The sequence below is a fragment of the Oncorhynchus gorbuscha genome, linkage group LG12, assembly GCF_021184085.1.
Source record: "Oncorhynchus gorbuscha isolate QuinsamMale2020 ecotype Even-year linkage group LG12, OgorEven_v1.0, whole genome shotgun sequence".
Taxonomy (NCBI): Eukaryota; Metazoa; Chordata; class Actinopteri; order Salmoniformes; family Salmonidae; genus Oncorhynchus; species Oncorhynchus gorbuscha.
In genome coordinates this window covers 60,196,303-60,216,826 of record NC_060184.1, presented here as the reverse complement: position 1 = coordinate 60,216,826, position 20,524 = coordinate 60,196,303, and the positions used below count along the sequence as shown (strand labels likewise).

At 43.6% G+C, this 20,524-nt stretch overlaps 1 protein-coding gene across 1 annotated transcript in view; it reads right to left on the bottom strand.

Annotated features, from left to right (window-relative positions):
* LOC123991186 (dihydropyrimidine dehydrogenase [NADP(+)]-like) overlaps positions 1-20,524 on the bottom strand; it is a 237,911-nt gene that overhangs the window by 9,159 nt on the left and 208,228 nt on the right. Inside the window, exon 20 of the mRNA XM_046292500.1 lies at positions 8,375-8,554. Within this exon, the coding sequence (XP_046148456.1) occupies positions 8,375-8,554 (180 nt within the window). The remainder of the gene's footprint in view (positions 1-8,374; positions 8,555-20,524) is intronic.

Here is a 20,524-nt window from a genome sequence, read left to right as displayed (position 1 = left end):
ACATTAAAATGTATTTTAGCCTCCAAGGTCCATGGCTATAAACCACAGAGTGGAAGGAAGGGGCTGGGGAAACCACAGCCAGAGATGAAGGCCCACCACACCAACCACAGCAAAGAGAGAGAGAGAGATAGGGAGAGAGAGATTGGGTAAAAGACTACGGCACTCAACCTACCCAAACTGCCAAGCAGCGAGCGCCAGCCACGTCTTAAAACAATCACACAACAACCCTTAATTGGACGCCAGTGTGTTCCTCCCCCTAACAGGTAAACAAACAAACACAATAACTTGGCATCAGTTTGATTTGTTTGTGTGTTGTGTTTTGTTCTGTTTCTTTAAACTGTTAATCAAGAGAGCAGTGTAGCAGGAGGAATTAATAACCTGTATTGTATGTGCATCTGATCTGCCTTCGTAAATTATGCGGTGAGTGGAGAGGAGTCTGTTACCTTGTGTGTCGGTACAGATCAGTTTTAGAGGTTGGAAAATCACCTCCCATGTAAAAACTGTGTGGGTGAAACTCATCTCCAAAACCCCAAAGTGGCAATTAAAAAGTTTCTGCAAAGGACTTGTTGACTTGTGTTGCATGTTCGTTAACATTTATCAATATGCAAACCAATTTGGTCCCAATTCATTCTGATTTGGCCGCATTATACCACACAAGTTCCACAAAATACAGACGAGTAAGCTTGGTTTCCAAATGCCCAAATTTCTGTTAATTACTATAGCTTCCGCCTTGGGCCAATCAGTGTCATTTTGTAAATGCCGGATCTCTATGGCAAGACACATCATTCACCCAAGTTTCGTCAAACTCGGCCCAGTGCTGTTTGAGATATTGGTAAACTAATGTACGAACGAACGGAGACAGATCCACAGTTCCCCTCCGATTTCATCGTGGGGGACAATGAAGGCACTGAACATTGAGACATGTTAGCTGATATTTGGCCAGACCAACAGCATGGTTTCTCTCCTTCTCTCACTGTCAACCCCACCAACAGTCAGAAAGACAGTCAGCCAGCCAGCCAGCCAGCCAGCCCGCCCACCAGAGGTCCCTAATAACAAACACACAAGCGGCTCAGAGACATGATTTGGCCTCTGTCTCAGGGGCCGAATATGAGGGCGGCCTAATGAAAGATCCCAAAGAGGAAGCAGACAGCCGTGGCAATAACTGTACATCTATACTCTGGTTGGGGAGGACGGTCTGGCTAATGGTCTGGAGGACAGGCTGACTCCCCTTTCACTTCTCATAACATTTACCACAGGCTGTGTCCCAAATGGCACCCCATTCTATATATAGTGCACTACTTTTGACCATAGCCCTATGGGCCCTACATAGGGGTTAGGTCCCATTTTGAATGCAGCCACAGAATGTTTTGGATTCCACAGCCCACACCTGGACTGGTGTTACTCACATCAGGTTCAAACAGAATAAACAGTGGGTGTAATTGATGTACTGAACACATTGGGAGAGGGATTTAAAGGCTAGTGAGTGGATACCTCATCTGTATTTAAATCTGATCCTACCTTTAATTGACAACAATGTCAGGACATTTACATCTAGTGGAAACGGTGCCTGAGGAAGGTCTGCAGCATCATCAAGGAACACATAAATACCATCCACAAGCTGTTCACTCCCTTATTGTTGGTCAGGCGGTATCGGAGCACGAGGTCTGATACGAACAGGCTCAGAGACAGTTTCTATCTACAAACCATCCGACTGCTGAACACTTGAACTGGACTGACCACCTGCACCTTAACACAAATGCACTCACTCAAGCTCACACCCACACAGACATACACTCATCCACACACGCGCATGCACACACGCACACCACAACGGCTGCTACCAGACTCTTACTGCTAAATTAAACACTTGCCCCTGAATCACCCCTTCCCCAAAACAAGTGTAAATTACTGGACGATAAGTTGTGCCTTCTTGTATTACAATTATGCTCAAATGTATTCTGTTCTACTAAGTCATTTACCTTAGGTTCATGTTCTTATATTTTATTATTTATTATTGTTGTTGCATTGTCGAGAAGGAACCTGCAAGTAAGCATTTCATTGGACGCTGTATACCACGTGTATCCTGTACATACGACTAATAAATGTGTCAGGTAGTCTTACTCTGGGTACCTTTCACAATCTACAAGTCAAATAGTTGTATTTTGTGCCTTTTAGAGGCATATTGTGGTTTCTCTATTAGTGCCAACAAACAAAATGGCAACAAAGTGCACTATCATAATTTAACATTTGAGTCATTTAGCAGATGCTCTTATCCAGAGCGATTAGGGTTAAGTGCCCTGCTCAAGGTCACATCAACAGATTTTTCACCTAGATGGCTCGGGGATTCGCTTAACCGCTAGACTACCTACCATTGGATTAAATATCTACGAAAATACTTACACAATCAACTTTCCCTCAATAAAGTAATAGAACATCAGAGTGGTCAGTACCACCCCCTCCCCAGCCAGCACCCTTCCACCACCCCCAATATCAGCCCATCACCACCTCACCTGAGCCAGAGTGTTTCCAGGCAGGCCCCCAGCAGAGAGGGGGTAGGTCAGGCTGGTCCAAGGCTTCATTACCCCTGCAGGCCTGCCAAGCTCAACCAGACTCCGCCGTGCCGTGTAGCCAGGCCAAACCACTATTTAACAACCCCCCCCCCTCCCCAACTGTGCAGCAGCTCAGGGGTAGCCTAGCCAGCAACACCTCTCTCACTCTCACCCCTTGTTTGGAATTGGCACCAGCAGAGAGGAGAAGGTGGAGGAGGAGGAGGCGACTGTGTGGATTGGGAGGCTGTGTGGGGGTGGAGATACCAGGAGAGACACTACAAAGAGGTAACATTGGGCTAGTTCTAGGGGACTGTGGAGCTCTCCCTCCCCGTGTCGGCCCAGTAGTGGGTCTCATCGCCTGTTCCAGCCAGCCTGCTGCCTAACAAATACCTGTGGTGCTGAGCCTCCCGTCTGGGGCATGAGCAGTCCCACACGGAGCACATGTTAGCTTCACACGTTAGCTAGCATCTCATAAGCCTAACTGTTACTGTCAGCTCACAGGGTTGCAATCACCATGCAGTAGAGTGATGGGTCTGCACTTCAGTTTGCACCATGCACTCCATGTTTCTGCTGATGCTGTGACCCAGTATGTACTGCATATCAGGCGTGTGCTTAGTGCATTCTTAATTGCAGTAAAGCAAGACTAGTCTGTTTCTGTCGCGTGAGGCAGCTTGATGGAGAAGTACACCCCCTGGACATGATGTTCTTTATTTATTTATTATAAATGTTTTCGTTTTTGCTCATATGACCACTCAATACATGAACTTTATAATGACTGTCCATCTCATGATGTTGTGATGTTGTTCTTCAAGTCTTTTTTGTGTGTTTTAAAGCACTTTGTTAGTCTTTGAAAAGCACTTTAAAAGTTAAATCAATTATCCATATTATTTTTGCAGTAGTAGGGATTTTATGCCTGGCATGTTATTTGCATGTTCCAGAGTCCAGCCAAGACTGTTGACTGTGTGCAAACAGTTGTACATGAACCTGTGTTGACAGCCCAAAAAATGAATTTTGTTTGATGTAGCCACCCACTATTGAAGCACAGCCAATATAATTATTTGATTTACCATTGAGGTAACTTCAGTCTACTTCTTAAATTACTTATGAAGGACTGAAGTTCACTGAAATTGGACTCCACACTCTAAACGGTGAAATAAGGATAGATCATCCCATGAGAGAGCATGGATTGCCACCGAGGCAGACTATTTGAGACAGCATTCTCTCTCACTACTTATACTAACAGTGAGAGAGAGAAAAAAGATGTCTTTAGCTGAACGCTCCTACTCCTTTTATCAACTGACATTCCCGGGAATTGCAGTGACAGTGACTTCTCTTCTCACTTTCTTTTTCTTTTTTATGAGCTCTGTCTCTCGCTCTTGCTAACTACCTCTCTTTTTTCTATTTGAGGTTTCTTTCTCTACCTTTCTCGCAAATGTCTTGTGCACTCTGACACACACAGCCCCACTGTCTCTCTACCAAACCTTTTTTTCCCCCACCGACGACTCTACCTTTGAGTCTGACTTACTGAAGCACGCACACATCCACCCAATCTCTCACACACACACACACACACGCGCGCACACGCACGCACGCACACACACGCACGCACACACACACAGCTTACTATAGTTAAACACGTACACACACAAATACACAAAACCCTTGTCTTGACTGTACTGTAAGTAATGTGATCTTGCTTCCCCCCCTCCCCTCCATGGTGTGCTTGGTGTATTTGTCTCATTGGGTCAATGCTACTGTTCCTCTGCCTCGCGGCAACAGCTGCCCTACACACAAACACAGGTGAGATGTCACTTTCTATCTATACTGTCCACTAAGTCAAAGACAGGGCCCAGGCTAGCTCTGTACACCAGGTCTCCATGAACGCTATGAGGCATTCCTATCTACAGGTAACTGCCAAAATAAAGGAAACACCAAAATAAAGTGTCTTAATAGGGCGTTGGGGCACCACGAGCCAGAACAGCATAGATTCTACAAGTGTTCTGGAACCCTATTGGAGGGATGTGACACCAATCTCCCATTTAAAAAAATTGTGTTTTGTTGATAAGGCGCCGCTACCAGATCTCCCATAAGAGTTCAATTGAGTTGAGATCTGGTGACTGAGACACTCACACCATTTAAAAAATTTTTCTTATCTTTAACTGCATTGTTGGAAAAGGACCCATAAGTAAGCAATTTACTGTTAATCTAGACCAGTTGTTTATGAAGCATGTGACAAATACAATTTAAGGGTAGGTAACAAAACATCCGTCACACTGATCCTCAACATAGGGACCCCTCCTCAGGGGTGCATACTCAGCCCCCTCCTGTACTCCCTGTTTACTCATGACTGCACGGCCAGGCACGGCTCCAACACCATCATTAAATTTGCCGACGACACAACAGTGGTAGGCCTGATCACTGACAACAACGAGACAGCCTATTGGGAGGAGGTCAGAGACCTGGCAGTGTGGTCCCAGGACAACAAACTCTCCCTCAACGTGATCAAGACAAAAGAGATTACCGTGGACTGCAGGAAAAGGAGGACCGAGCACGCCCCCATTCTCATCGAGGGGGCTGCAGTAGAGCAGGTTGAGAGCTTCAAGTTCCTTTGTGTCCACATCACTGACAAACTAACATGATCTAAGCACACCATGACAGTCGTGAAGCGGGCACGACAAAACCTATTCTCCCTCAGGAGACTGAAAAGATTTGTCATGGGTCCTCAGATCCTCAAAAGCTTCCGATGGCAAGGCACTACAGATGGTAGTGCGAACGGCCCAGGACATCACTGGGGCCAAGCTTCCTGCCATCCAGGACCTCTATACCAGGAGTGTCAGAGGAAGGCCCTAAAAATTGTCAAAGACTCCAGCCACCCTAGTCATAGACGGTTCTCTCTGCTAGTGGTAGAAGAGTGCCAGGTCTAGGTCGGAGAGGCTTCTAAACAGCTTCTACCCCCAAGCCATAAGACGCCTGAACATCTAGTCAAAAACTAACTGACTTGTTGGAAAGGTGGCATCCTATGATGGTGCCACGTTGAAAGTCACTGAGCTCTTCAGTAAGGTCATTCTACTACCAATGTTTGTCTATAGAGATTGCATGGCTGTGTGCACAATTTTTATACACCTGCCAGCAATGGGTGTGGCTGAAATAGCCAAATCCACTAATTTGAAGTGGTGTTCACATACTTTTGTATATATAGTGTATTACTACCCATGGCTGCAAATACTGAGGTGGCTTATTCTAATACTTACCCAACAAAAATGCACAAAATCACAGATTTGGCACATCATTGCACACATGTTAGGATACACATCATTAAATATCTTGAAACAAGTTACAGGCAGTAGCCTAGAAGAAGAAAAATAGAACTCAATTGATTGAACATGAAATGTATTTCAACACGATTAAAATAGGCCTACTGTATTTATATTTGAATGCAGTCATCTCTATTTTCATTTTTTTCACTTTTTATATTTCACTTGCCTGTATCAATTGCAAAGACATTAGCAACATTGTATTGGTTGTAGTCAACTTTGTTCTGAGGTTATCGGCGGTCACAGGTAGACGGATAAACCATGTGATTCTATGTTTAGCGGTGATCTTTTGTGTATTAAGTGATGCGGGAGGTTAAAGAAGCATCTAACGAAGCACTAGCTGTTCTACGAGTGTTCTGAGGCAGAAGTTAGATTAGGAACGTTTTCAAGTGCAACGTTAATAACAATTGTTTTGGAAAACACCTTGGAGATTTAACGATGCTCCTACGAAGGCTCTAACAATGAACTTAGCCTTGATATGCTTTTGGGAAACCGGGCCCAGAGCTATTTCATACTATGTAATACATTATGTGAGAGCTGAGAATTGACCTTAACAAAAAACAACGTCCAAAAGAGTCCACAAATCCTTATTTTCTTCGAAGTAAAAGCCAGAACAAAGCTTTTGTATAAAAACTACTCCGGTTAATGTTGTCGCCTGAGAGCTGAGAGCCGGTGATGTGAGTGATTCGTCCTTTCCTGGTGTCACCGTGCACTAGTATCAGTCAGTGTATCCAGCACCACGTTGCCCCAGGGAGATGTGATGTACAGGCTGCTTCTCCATGTCTGGGACAATGTTTCTACATGACACCACACAGCTTCACACACACACACAGCTTCACACACACACACACACAGCTTCACACACACACACACACAGCTTCACACACACACACACACACAGCTTCACACACACACACACACACAGCTCACACACACACACACACACAGCTTCACACACACACACACACACACACACACAGCTTCACACACACACACACACACACACACAGCACACACACACACACACACACACAGCTTCACACACAGCTTCACACACACACACACACACACACACACACACACACACACACACACACACACACACACACACACACACACACACACACACACACACACACACACACACACACACACACACACACACACACACACACACACACACACACACACACACACACACACACACACACACAACCCTCTCTACCTTCTCCTCTCTCTCAGCGTCAAGACAACACCACTACCTCTTTTGCTATAATTGTTGTTGTGCTGACAATTCCCCACAACAATGGAGAGCTATACAGCAGCAGATGAGGGAATTATTGTTTCCACTTTTCTGATATTCCTCACCTCCTACACATTTATTCCTTCCTCTCTCATCATCCACTCCTCCACTCATTTAGCATTAGCATTTAAACTGTTGCCTTTGCGATGCAATGTCCCGTCGTCAGGACTGTCGTAAATCTGGGGCGTTTGGGAGCTTTAAAGCCTTCCCTCGGTTGGTGTAGAACCCACATGCCTGTGATCTGATAACCACCTCTAATTTGGAACGTTGAAAAGAGTTTACTGAAGTTGTATTTTCCCTCATTTACATTCATTCTGGGCATTTCACATTTATTTTCTCTTTCTCCCATAAATATGACAGAGATTGTAGAAATGCAGAATTGTGGACTGTAAAACCTAATGGAGGGAATGTTTTGACAATTGCCTTTTGTCAAATTTGATTTGAGATTTTTTTATTTTGTATTGTGTTATGAACAACTGGCATTGGATTAAGACGGCGCTTGTACAAATCGTTTTCCGAGAATGATTGATGTTCTATTTCAAAGTAAACTAACAATAATAAACCATTAGGACTTTTCCTCGCCGTCTGTGCTTTTTGAATTTGAATTTATAGTATCTAAGCTATTCATCATAGGCATGTCTGGCCATTTATATTAGTGCCAGAACCAGTGACTAAAGCACCTGCTCTTAGCCAAGTTATTATAGGAGGGGATTTCAGACAAAGCCACCTCTTTTGATTCAAATCTGATATTAAACCATTCCTCAGAAGGTTGATCTGTGAGCTCCTTCAGTGAGTCAGACCCTGGTAGCTGGAAGACAAAACAGCAGCCTTGAAATCAGCTGTAGCTCTGAATAGAACAGAGCACTTAACATTCAGTGTGGACAATGTAGTAATTGCAATGTGATAATGTCCAGGCTGCCACCAATAGTGCGATGTAAATACACAGCTACAGATGTGTCACAGTAATACTAGCAAATGCAGTAACTAAAAGCCTGCATGTCATCTGCTGTTGAAATGATGATGTCTGGTTTATAATGGATGGTTAAAGGGACCAAGAGGACCAAGCTGATAATAGGACCAAGTAAATGGAGGGGTGCAGGAGTAGCGAAGGGGAAGTGCAGTCACAGTGCAATGCTAATGGGTAAGTGTGTACATGTAGATGGTTGCGCTACATGAGCTAATGGTTGGATTAGCTGTCAATCACTCACCTTGCCCACCAGTTCCTCCAGTCGCGGGACAGGTTTGCCCTTCTGGTGGCGCAATGTGGGAGGTGATTGGCCATCCCAGTCCTGTAGCTCCTCGATGCTCTTCAGGTAGAGCAGGGTCTTTAGACCCAGGCAGTAGTCCTCGATCAGAGTGAAGTCCTGGTTCTGCACCGCGCTGCACACCTAGTGGCGGAAAATTGCACATGCACGCACACACGCATACAATCACGCACACAAAACACACACACACAAACACTAATGATGTTATTAGTTACCAGTGAAAAGCATGAACTGACACACACCCTATAAATGTTCATAGCGGTGCTGACTAGTGGAAAATCAACTGTATGAAAATATAAAAAGAAAATTAAACACTATATATGCTCTATATAAACTCCATAACCAACGTTTGGGCAACTGTTACACTAACTTGGGCACACAGTGCAAAGTACATAAATATGTAATTCGGAATTACATAACACAGAGTATTGAATTCCCCCATACTCTAGTACAGAGTTTCCCAAACCTGGTCCTGGGGCCCTCGCACTACACGGCTGATTCAAATCATTCAAGCTTGATAAGTTGGCTATTTGAATCAGCTGTGTAGTGCTAGAGCAAAAAACTAAACGTGCACAAAGAGGAGGCCCATGACCGAGTTTGGGTCCAAGCCAGCGTTTTATAGGTCTCAGATACCACACTACCTACACACTGCTTACAATCTCCACTCATTTACAATTAAATCCAACTATTTAATTAAAGGTTAGTCAGATGGAATAAGGCTGATCACGGCAGCAGTCAGTTAGAGCAGAGTGGTGAAAGGCAGGCGTGTAGTAAAACTCCTGGGTGAGCCCCATTCACAAGGTTTATCCTCTCTTTCCTTCCTTCAGCAAAGAGAGAGACTATCTGATCTGCATCACACACTGGGAAACCTTGTCTTTGTGCATCTGTCTGTCTCCACTACTTCATTTTGACAGAAGCCACGGTGCCACGGTGAGTCTTAGAGCAGCCGGAGAGATAAGACGACGTGCTTATCAGACACCGCCATCTATGAGCTGAGCTGAGCTGACATCGCCCTGCACTGATCTGACTGAGAACAACTCCAGGATTAAAATGAGGCCGAGTACTGAACCTAGGGGAACACCACATCAAACAGACCAGACTGAGGTCGGGGCCTGTTTTCACAAAGCGTCTCAGAGTATCAGTGCTGATTAGGATCAGGTCCTTCTTGTCCATATACTCTTAATCATCATGATCGAAAAGACAAAACTGATCCTAGATCAGCACTACTACTTGAGATGCTTGGGTTAGGTTAGTGGGGTGAGGTTTTGTCAATGTTGTTTTACATTGCTCTGAGATAGTCATAACAAATTATTTATAGAGGGGGAAATGAACGCGAATCTGTTCTGCTGTGTCATTTGTGTATTACAAAAAGTAAATTCACCAGCGACTGGCCCCATGTTGTGAAAATTAAGGCATTTATTCTCTCAAGCTTTGGCTCAGAGATATGCTTTCATTAGGATTCGGATTTGCATAGCGCTGCTTGTTAAAAGAAAAAAAGCTGGTTGTTGCCTGCCCCTATATGCCCTGCTCCAACTAAATAACACAGAATACATATCTGATCAGGATGTCTACATCATTCCAACAAATAGTATTGGGGGAAAACAACTGTGGACATGCATTAGATTTCAGTGTTTCACAGGGAAAATATGTCAGTTATTAGGACAATACACTACTCATTCTAGGAGGTAAAGACAAAAACATGTACAGAGCCTTCAGAAAGTATTCACAATCCTTGACTTTTTCCACATTTTGCTGATTAAATTGAGATTTATTGTTAATGGCCTACAAACAATACCCCATAATGTAAAAATAATGGTTTCAGACATTTTTACAAATTCATAAAAAATGTCAAGTTTACATTTCTTGGTCCAAAAATATTCAACCAATTTGTTATGGCAATTCTAAATAGTTTCAGGAATAAATACAGTGGGGCAAAAAAGTATTTAGTCAGCCACCAATTGTGCAAGTTCTCCCACTTAAAAAGATGAGAGAGGCCTGTAATTTTCATCATAGGTACACTTCAACTATGACAGACAAAATGAGAAAAAAAATCACATTGTAGGATTTGTAATGAATTTATTTGCAAATTATGGTGGAAAATAAGTATTTGGTCAATAACAAAAGTTTATCTCAATACTTTGTTATATACCCTTTTTTGGCAATGACAGAGGTCAAACGTTTTCTGTAAGTCTTCACAAGGTTTTCACACACTGTTGCTGTTTTTTTTGGCCCATTCCTCCATGCAGATCTCCTCTAGAGCAGTGATGTTTTGGGGCTGTTGCTGGGCAACACAGACTTTCAACTCCCTCCAAAGATTTTCTATGGGGTTGAGATCTGGAGACTGGCTAGGCCACTCCAGGACCTTGAAATGCTTCTTACGAAGCCAATCCTTCGTTGCCCTGGCGGTGTGTTTGGGATCATTGTCATGCTGAAAGACCCAGCCACGTTTAATCTTCAATGCCCTTGCAGATGGAAGGAGGTTTTCACTCAAAATCTCACGATACATGGCCCCATTCATTCTTTCCTTTACACAGATCAGTCGTCCTGGTCCCTTTGCAGAAAAACAGCCCCAAAGCATGATGTTTCCACCCCCATGCTTCACAGTAGTTATGGTGTTCTTTGGATGCAACTCAGCATTCTTTGTCCTCCAAACACAACGAGTTGAGTTTTTACCAAAAAGTTATATTTTGGTTTCATCTGACCATATGACATTCTCCCAATCTTCTTCTGGATCATCCAAATGCTCTCTAGCAAACTTCAGACGGGCCTGGACAAGTACTGGCTTAAGCAGGGGGACATGTCTGGCACTGCAGGATTTGAGTACCTGGCGGCGTAGTGTGTTACTGATGGTAGGCTTTGTTACTTTGGTCCCAGCTCTCTGCAGGTCATTCACTAGGTTCCCCCGTGTGGTTCTGGGATTTTTGCTCACCGTTCTTGTGATCATTTTGACCCCATTGGGTGAGATCTTGCGTGGAGCCCCAGAATGAGGGAGATTATTAGTGGTCTTGTATGTCTTCCATTTCCTAATAATTGCTCCCACAGTTGATTTCTTCAAACCAAGCTGCTTACCTATTGCAGATTCAGTCTTCCCAGCCTGGTGCAGGTCTACAATTTTGTTTCTGGTGTCCTTTGACAGCTCTTTGGTCTTGGCCATAGTGGAGTTTGGAGTGTGACTGTTTGAGGTTGTGGACAGGTGTCTTTTATACTGATAACAAGTTGAAACAGGTGCCATTAATACAGGTAACGAGTAGAGGGCAAGGGAGCCTCTTAAAGTAGAAGTTACAGAACTGTGAGAGCCATAAATCTTGCTTGTTTGTAGGTGGATTTTTAAAATCATTTTGGTGGCTGACTAAATACTTTTTGCCCCACTGTATGTTTTTAAAACGTTACATAATAAGTTGCATGGACTCACTCTGTGTAGTTTAACATGATTTTTGAATGATTACCTCATCTCTGTACCCCACACGTACAATTATCTATAAAAGGTCCCTCAGTCACGCAGTGAATTTCAAACACAGATTCAACCACAAAGACCAGGAAGGTTTTCTAATGCCTCGCAAAGAAAGGCACCTGGTAGATGAACAACAACAAAAAAGCAACCATTGAATATCCCTTTGAGCATGGTAAAGTTATTAATGACACTTTGGATGGTGTATCAATACACCCAGTACACGGATAAAGGTGTTCAATTCCATATCAGTTGCCAGAGAGGAAGGAAACCGCCCAGGGATTTCACCATGAGGCCAATGGTAACTAAAACAGTTAAGAGTTTAACGGCTACGAAAGGAAAACAATTAGGATGGAGCAACTAGGGCTGTGGCGGTCCCGAAATTACATCAGCCGGTGAGTGTCAAGCAAATAACTTATCGGTCTCACGGTAATTGGCCGTTAATTAACATAAACACATTTAGCATCTCCTGGCTTATACACATAGCCTACAAGCCATTTTAAAAAGTCTAATAAATCCACGTAACATAGCCTACACCTTCACAATAAATCCATTATGTACTTTAGACAGGTCTAAAAAAGCATGATATGATGAAAATGTAGACTATTTCAGAAGAAGAACAGAGTTGTCCTTAGGTCCTGATCTGGCTATGCAATATGGCTGTGGGCTACACTAGTTAATTTAGAAGACAAGATTTGCTTATAATTCTGTGGCATTACTTTATATTATGTAATAGTATGATGAAGACAATGGAACAAAGCTAAATAAAACAAACATTTTCTCCAAACGATTTGAGGGAGTGCTCACATGCGGCTATTCTGTGTTGAGCGGTTAACAAGGAAACAGGTACTCCTATATAGTTAATTTAGAGTTATTAATGTAACTTTAGGTGTTCTACAAATGTTGGGCTACATGTTTTGATTTTGAATACATTGTAAGGCTGAGACTCTAATGATGATTTGAAAAAAGTCGCTTGAAAAGGCAAGAGCTCTGCTTTTTTTGTTGCAGGCTGTGCACACTCCAATAGTCTCTCATTCACAATTTGACAAGCACTTGATAATGCCTCGAATTTCACAACGGCATCCCCTTTGTGGGCGTAATGCACCCTAAAAAAAAACATGCCTTTTGCAGCCCGGAGTGATGCGGTGTGCCCTTCTCCCCGAGTGTGCTGCGCATTCCGAAGAGTCTCTCACTCATACAGCTCTCCGTCATGTGATTGGGTTCAGACAGACACATTGGAGATGCAACTGTGCGTGTCCTTATCCAATTCCGAGGTGCATATTGAAGATATTGGATGAACTGTCCACATTTACTTTTTTGTCAGCCAACAAGATGAGTAGGCCTAACGAACAGCAAAAGCACTAACATATGCCAATCTACTCTTCCCCAGTAGTACAAAAGTCAGCCTATTCTATTCTGTGCGACAAATAAATATTACAAACAGTCTGGGACAGTTGTGGGATGCGATAGATCCCAAATTAATACTAGCATCAACAAAAACATTTTATGCAATGTGGCTGATGCAACACATTAGAACTTTTAGCTTAAAATGTTGATAAAGTATTAGGCTATTTCTTCACATTATAAACACAGCAATGCGCACATGGTATTAGGCTATAAGCGCAAATGGTGCATTGTTATGGTTAAAATTATCTTCCCTAAACTTGAAACTCACACGCTGCTTATAAACTCAGTAAAAAAAGAAACGTCCTCTGACTGTCAACTGCATTGATTTTCAGCAAACGTAACATGTGTAAATATTTGTATGAACATAACAAGATTCAACAACTGATACATAAACTGAACATGACTGTAAGTCGCTTTGGATAAAAGCGTCTGCTAAATGGCATATATTATTATTATATAAGTTCCACAGACATGTGACTAACAGAAATTGAATAATGTGTCCATAAACAATGGAGGGGGGGGTCAAAATCAAAAGTAACAGTCAGGATCTGGTGTGGCCACCAGCTGCATTAAGTACTGCAGTGCATTTCCTCCTCATGAACTGCACCAGATTTGCCAGTTCTTGCTGTGAGATATTACCCCACTCTTCCACCAAGGCACCTGCAAGTTCCCGGACATTTCTGGGGGAGAATGGCCCTAGCCCTCACCCTCCGATCCAACAGGTGCCAGACGTGCTCAATGGGATTGAGATCCGGGCTCTTCGCTAGCCATGGCAGAACACTGATATTCCTGTCTTGCTGGAAATCACGCACAGAACGAGTAGTATGGCTGGTGGCATTGTCATGCTAGAGGGTCATGTCAGGATGAGCCTGCAGGAAGGGAACCACATGAGGGAGGAGGATGTCTTCCCTGTATGCACAGCGTTGCCTGCAATAACCGTACTGGGAGTGTCCTAACTTTTCATAACTGTGACCTTAAATGCCTACAGTCTGTAAGCTGTGGGTGTCTTAACGACCGTTCCACCGGTGCATGTCCATTAATTGTTTATGGTTCATTGAACATTCATGAGAAACAGTGTTTAAACCCTTTACAATAAAGATCTGTGAAGTTATTTGGATTTTTATTAATTATCTTTGAAAGGCAGGGTCCTGAGAAAGGAACATTTCTTTTCTATGCCAGTTAGGCTCTACACCCCATGTAATGTGCTTTTGGCCACTTTAATTGTGAATCAAACCTTTTTAAAACACATAGGCCTATGGGCTAGGCTACATGAGGTGTGTGACTATGATTCACAAAAAAAAAAAAGTTTCTTAAGCTGGACATCCTTCACAAGTGACAATATATCATTCAAGTGACGGGCTAATATTGTCACCCATCAGATTCTTGATTTAATCTCGTCTTTACATAATACTACATAATATGTGTGACATTTGTTCTGATTTAGAATGGATCATTATCATGCACCTGTATGGAAACAGGCAGTGGGAAAAAATACATGTCATCTATGCACTTAAATAGGGAATGGAGTACGCTTTTCACCGTGGTTCATTTTCATGCCAGCCAGGTAGGCTATACTCCTGTTGTAAATATAATCAAATGTGCTTAACAGCCTTTAGAAATGTTGCACAACATGGGCTCTCATGAAGTGTTTGATTAGATTTTCAAATACATTTTGCATTTATGTCAGAGTTATTACAGGGACAGTAGAGTGCTGAGCAGGCAGTTATCAAGTTTGGTAGGCAACCATTGACCAGCAGCACCATCAGAGCTTGGAGAAGTTTAATTTACCGTGACTAAGCGGTCATGTGGAATTTGACTGTCTTTAAGACGCGTGGCCGCCGGTGTGGCGGTAATACAGTCACCGCAGCAGCCCTAGGATCAACAATGTTGTAGTTACTCCACAATACTAACTTCAATGACAGAGTGAAAAGAAGGAAGCCTGAACAGAATACAAATATTCCAAAACATGCATCCTGTTTACAACAAGCCACTAAAGTAATACCGCAAAAAAATGTGGCAAAGCAATTCACTTTTTGTCCTGAATACAAAGTTTTATGTTTGGGGCAAATCCAATACAACACATTTCTGAGTACCACTCTCCATATATTCAAGCATAGTGGTGGTTAAATCATGTTATGGGTATGCTTGTAATCGTTAAGGACTGGGGAGTATTTCAGGATAAAAAATAAACTGAAAGAAGATAAGCAAAGGCAAAATCCTAGATGAAAACCTGGTTCAGTTTGCTTTCCATTCACCTTTCAGCTGGACAATAACCTAAAACACAAGGCCAAATTTACATTGAAGTTGCTTACCAAGAAGACAGTGAATGTTCCAGAGTGGCCGAGTAACTGTTTATACTTTAATCTGCTTGAATATCTATGGCAAAACCTGAAAATGCTTGTCTAGCAATGATCAACAACCAATTTGACAGTGCTTGAAGAATTTTGAAAGGGGCAAATGTCGCAAAATCCAGGTGAGGAATGCTCTTAGAGACCCAGAAAGACTGAAATTGCTACTAAAAGGTGATTCTAACATGTATTGACTCAGGGGGTTGACTACTTATCTAATCAAGATATTTTCGTGCTTCGATTTTTCATAAATCTTTTACAAGTGTTAGAATTGTTCTCACACGTTGAAAATTACACAGCATGTTGTGCAGATCGTTATCCAACAATTACAACTTTAATCCCACTTTGAAACAACAAAATGTGGGAAAAGTGAAGGGGAGTGATTACTTTCCAAATGCACTGTATAGCTCTGATCAAGAAGATATGCAAATGCTTGTTGTTGGAGGAGAGGTGGTGGTGAAGGAAAACTAAAACATGGGGCTGGAAACGTTTTGTGGTGTGCTCTTCCGCCACCTTACTTTACATCAGAGGGAAATAGAGCAGGTCTCTCCTGAGAAAAACATGCGTCAAATACTGCCCGTCCACCCACGGAGGAGAGAGCAGTCAGCAGAAATCTGAGGACAGTCTTCTTTATGAGAGCCATTAGAGAGTAAATATGAATCACATTCTATTAGATAGCTAGGTACAGCAGTTTACCATACTGTCATGTACTGTAGCAAGTATTCTCTTATCAGTCCACATGTAAAGGCTGACTGGTCAAATATGGTCAGAAAATACATTAATGTATGCATGAGCAAGCGCACATCAAACACACACACTGCACATTATATTGTCACAGAATATGTTCTATAATAAGTAAATTTGACATTGAGCTTGCTTTTTGAAAGACATTATGTTATATCTTCAGAGTTCTACTGCTGAATCTGGGCCTTACGGTGTGTGTGTGTACGGCCGCCTCGCTTCGCGTTCCTAGGAAACTATGCAGTATTTTTTATTTTTTTACGTGTTATTTCTTACATTGGTACCCCAGGTCATCTTAGGTTTTATTACATACAGTTGGGAGGAACTACTGGGTATAAGAGCAATGTCAACTCACCATCATTACGACCAGGAATACGACTTTCCCAAAGCGGATCCTGTGTTTTGCCTTCCACCCAGGACAATGGATCAGATCCCAGCCGGGGAACCAAAACAACGACGCCGTAAAAGTGGCAAACGAAGCGGTCTTCTGGTCAGGCTCCGGAGACGGGCACATCGCGCACCGCTCCCGACCATACGACTCGCCAATGTCCAGTCTCTTGACAACAAGGTTGATGAAATCCGAGCAAGGGTGGTATTCCAGAGAGACATCAGAGACTGTAACGTTCTTTGCTTCACGGAAACATGGCTCACTCGAGACACACTATCGGAATCGGTGCAGCCAGCTGGTTTCTTCACGCATTGCGCCGACAGAAACAAGTAAGAAGAGGGGCGGGGGGGGGTAAGCCTTATGATTAACGAGACGTGGTGTGATCATAACAACATACAGGAACTCAAGTCCTTCTGTTCACCTGACTTAGAATTCCTCACAATCAAATGTCGACCGCTTCACCAAGAGAATTCTCTTCGATTATAACCACAGCCGCATATATTCCCCCCCAAGCACACACATCGATGGCACTGAATGAACTTTATTTGACTCTATGTAAACTGAAAACCACATATCCTGAGGCTGCATTCATTGTAGCTGGGGATTTTAACAAGGTTAATCTGAAAACAAGACTCTCTAAATTCTATCAGCATATCGATTGTGCTACCAGGGCTGGTAAAACCCTGGATCATTGTTATTCTAACTTCCGCGACGCATATAAGAGCCTCCCCCGCCCTCCTTTCGGAAAAGCTGACCACAACTCCATTTTGTTGCTCCCTGCCTATAGACCGAGATTAAAACAGGAAGCTCCCGCACTCAGGTCTGTTCAATGCTGGTCCGACCAATCAGATTCCACGCTTCAAGATTGCTTCGATCATGTGGATTGGGATATGTTCCGCATTGCATCAAACAACAACATTGATGAATATGCTGATTCGGTGAGCAAGTTTATTAGTAAGTGCATCGGCGATGTCGTACCCACAGCAACTATTAAAACATTCCCAAACCAGAAACCGTAGATTGATGGCATCATTCGCGCGAAACTGAAAGCGCAAACCACTGCTTTTAGCCAGGGCAAGGTGACAAGAAACATGACCGAATACAAACAGTGTAGCTATTCCCTCCGCACGGCAATCAAACAAGCTAAGCGTCAGTATAGAGACAAAGTAGACACAAGAGGTATGTGGCAGGGTCTACAGTAAATCCCAGATTACTAAAATAAAACCAGCCCCATTGTGGACCAGGATGTTTTGCTCCCAGACAGACTAAACAACCTTTTTGCTCGCTTTGAGGACAATACAGTGCCACTGACATGGCCTGCTACCAAAACCTGTGGACTCTCCTTCACTGCAGCCAACTTGAGTAAAACATTTAAACGTGTTAACCCTCACAAGGCTGCAGGCCCAGACGTCAACCCCAGCCGCGTCCTCAGAGCATGAGCAGACCAGCTGGCTGGTGTGTTTACGGACATATTCAATCAATCCTTATTCCAGTCTGCTGTTCCCACATGCTTCAAGAGGGCCACCATTGTTCCTGTTTCCAAGAAAGCTAAGGTAACTGAGCTAAACGATTACCGCCCCGTAGCACTCACTTCTGTCATCATGAAGAGCTTTGAGAGACTAGTCAAGGACCATATCACCTCCACCCTACCCTACCCGACACACTAGACCCACTCCAATTTGCTTACCACCCCAATAGGTCCATAGATGAAGCAATCGCACCCACAATGCACACTTCCCTAACCCATCTGGACAAGAAGAATACCTATGTGAGAATGCTGTTCATCGACTACAGCTCAGCATTTAACACCATAGTACCCTCCAAACTCGTCATCAAGCTCGAGACGTTAGGTCTCGAGCCCGCCCTGTGCAACTGGGTACTGGACTTCCTGACGGGCCTCCCCCAGGTGGTGAGGGTAGGTAACAACATCTCTACCCCACTAATCCTCAACACTGGGGCCCCACAAGGGTGCATTCTGAGCCCTCTCCTGTACTCCCTGTTATATAATAATAATATATGCCATTTAGCAGACGCTTTTATCCAAAGCGACTTACAGTCATGTGTGCATACATTCTACGTATGGGTGGTCCCGGGGATCGAACCCACTACCCTGGCGTTACAAGCGCCATGCTCTACCAACTGAGCTACAGAAGGACCAACGACTGCATGGCCATGCACGCCAGACGATACTAGTGGTAGGCTTGATTACCAACAATGACGAGACGGCCTACAGGGAGGAGGTGAGGGCCCTCGGAGTGTGGTATCAGGAAAATAACCTCACACTCAACGTCAACAAAACAACGGAGATGATCGTGGACTTCAGGAAACAGCAGAGGCAGCACCTCTCTATCCACATCGATGGGACAGTAGTGGAGAGGGTAGTAAGTTAAGTTCCTCGGCGTACACATCACGGACAAACTGAATTGTTCCACCAACACAGACAGCGTAGTGAAGAAGGCGCAGCAGAGCCTCTTCAACCTCAGGAGGCTGAAGAAATTCGGCTTGTCACCAAAAGCACTCACAAACTTCTACAGATGCACAATCAAGAGCATCCTGTCGGGCTGTATCACCGCCTGGTACGGCACCTGCTCCGCCCACAACTGTAAGGCTCTCCAGAGGGTAGTGAGGTCTGCACAACGTATCACCAGGGGCAAACTACCTGCCCTCCAGGACACCTACACCACACGATGTCACAGGAAGGCCATAAAGATCATCAATGACAACAACCACCCAAGCCACTGCCTGTTCACCCTGCTATCATCCAGAAGGCCAGCGAGGTCAGTACAGGTGCATCAAAGCAGGGACCGAGAGACTGAAAAACAGCTTCTATCTCAAGGCCATCAGACTGTTAAACAGCCACCACTAACATTGAGTGGCTGCTGCCAACATACTGACTCAACTCCAGCCACTTTAATATTGGAAAAATGTATGTAAAAAAACGTATCACTAGCCACTTTAAACAATGCCACTTAATATAATGTTTACATACCCTACATTACTCATCTCATATGTATATACGGTACACTATACCATCTACTGCATCTTGCCTATGCCGTTCTGTACCATCACTCATTCATATATCTTCTTCATCCCTTTACACGTGTGTGTATAAGGTAGTTGTTGTGAATTGTTAGGTTAGATTACTCGTTGGTTATTACTGTGTGTGTGTGTGTGTGTGTGTGTGTGTGTGTGTGTGTGTGTGTGTGTGTGTGTGTGTGTGTGTGTGTGTGTGTGTGTGTGTGTGTGTGTGTGTGTGTGTGTGTGTGTGTGTGTGTGTGTGTGTGTGTGTGTGTGTGTGTGTGTGTGTGTGTGTGTGTGTGTGTGTGTGTGTGTGTGTGTGTGTGTGTGTGTGTGTGTGTGTGTGTGTAGGAGAATGTCCATTAGTGCTTTTCATTTTGCTCAGAACATCAAAGTATGTGATGTCCTCGCGTGCTGCATTTAGCGTTAATGTAGCCGACTGCTGAAATAAATCGAAGTGAGAATTTCTAAGTAGTTTTCAGGCAATTGAGACAGCAGGTCCTTTTTATCTGCTCTGAAAACTGGGGCTACGCATTGATTTCAACTCCTTCTGAGATCTGAAATGCTTTTAGATTCCCTGCTCTCCCTCTCGACCTCTCCCTCTTTCTCTTTTTGTCCCTCTCTTTCTCTCTGACGCTGTCAGCTCTTTTATTCCCGATGATAGAATCCTGGCATTTAGTACAACAGCGTCTTCGCCAAAAGAAAGATCGATTCATTCAGCTTTCAAATGCTACAATGACTAT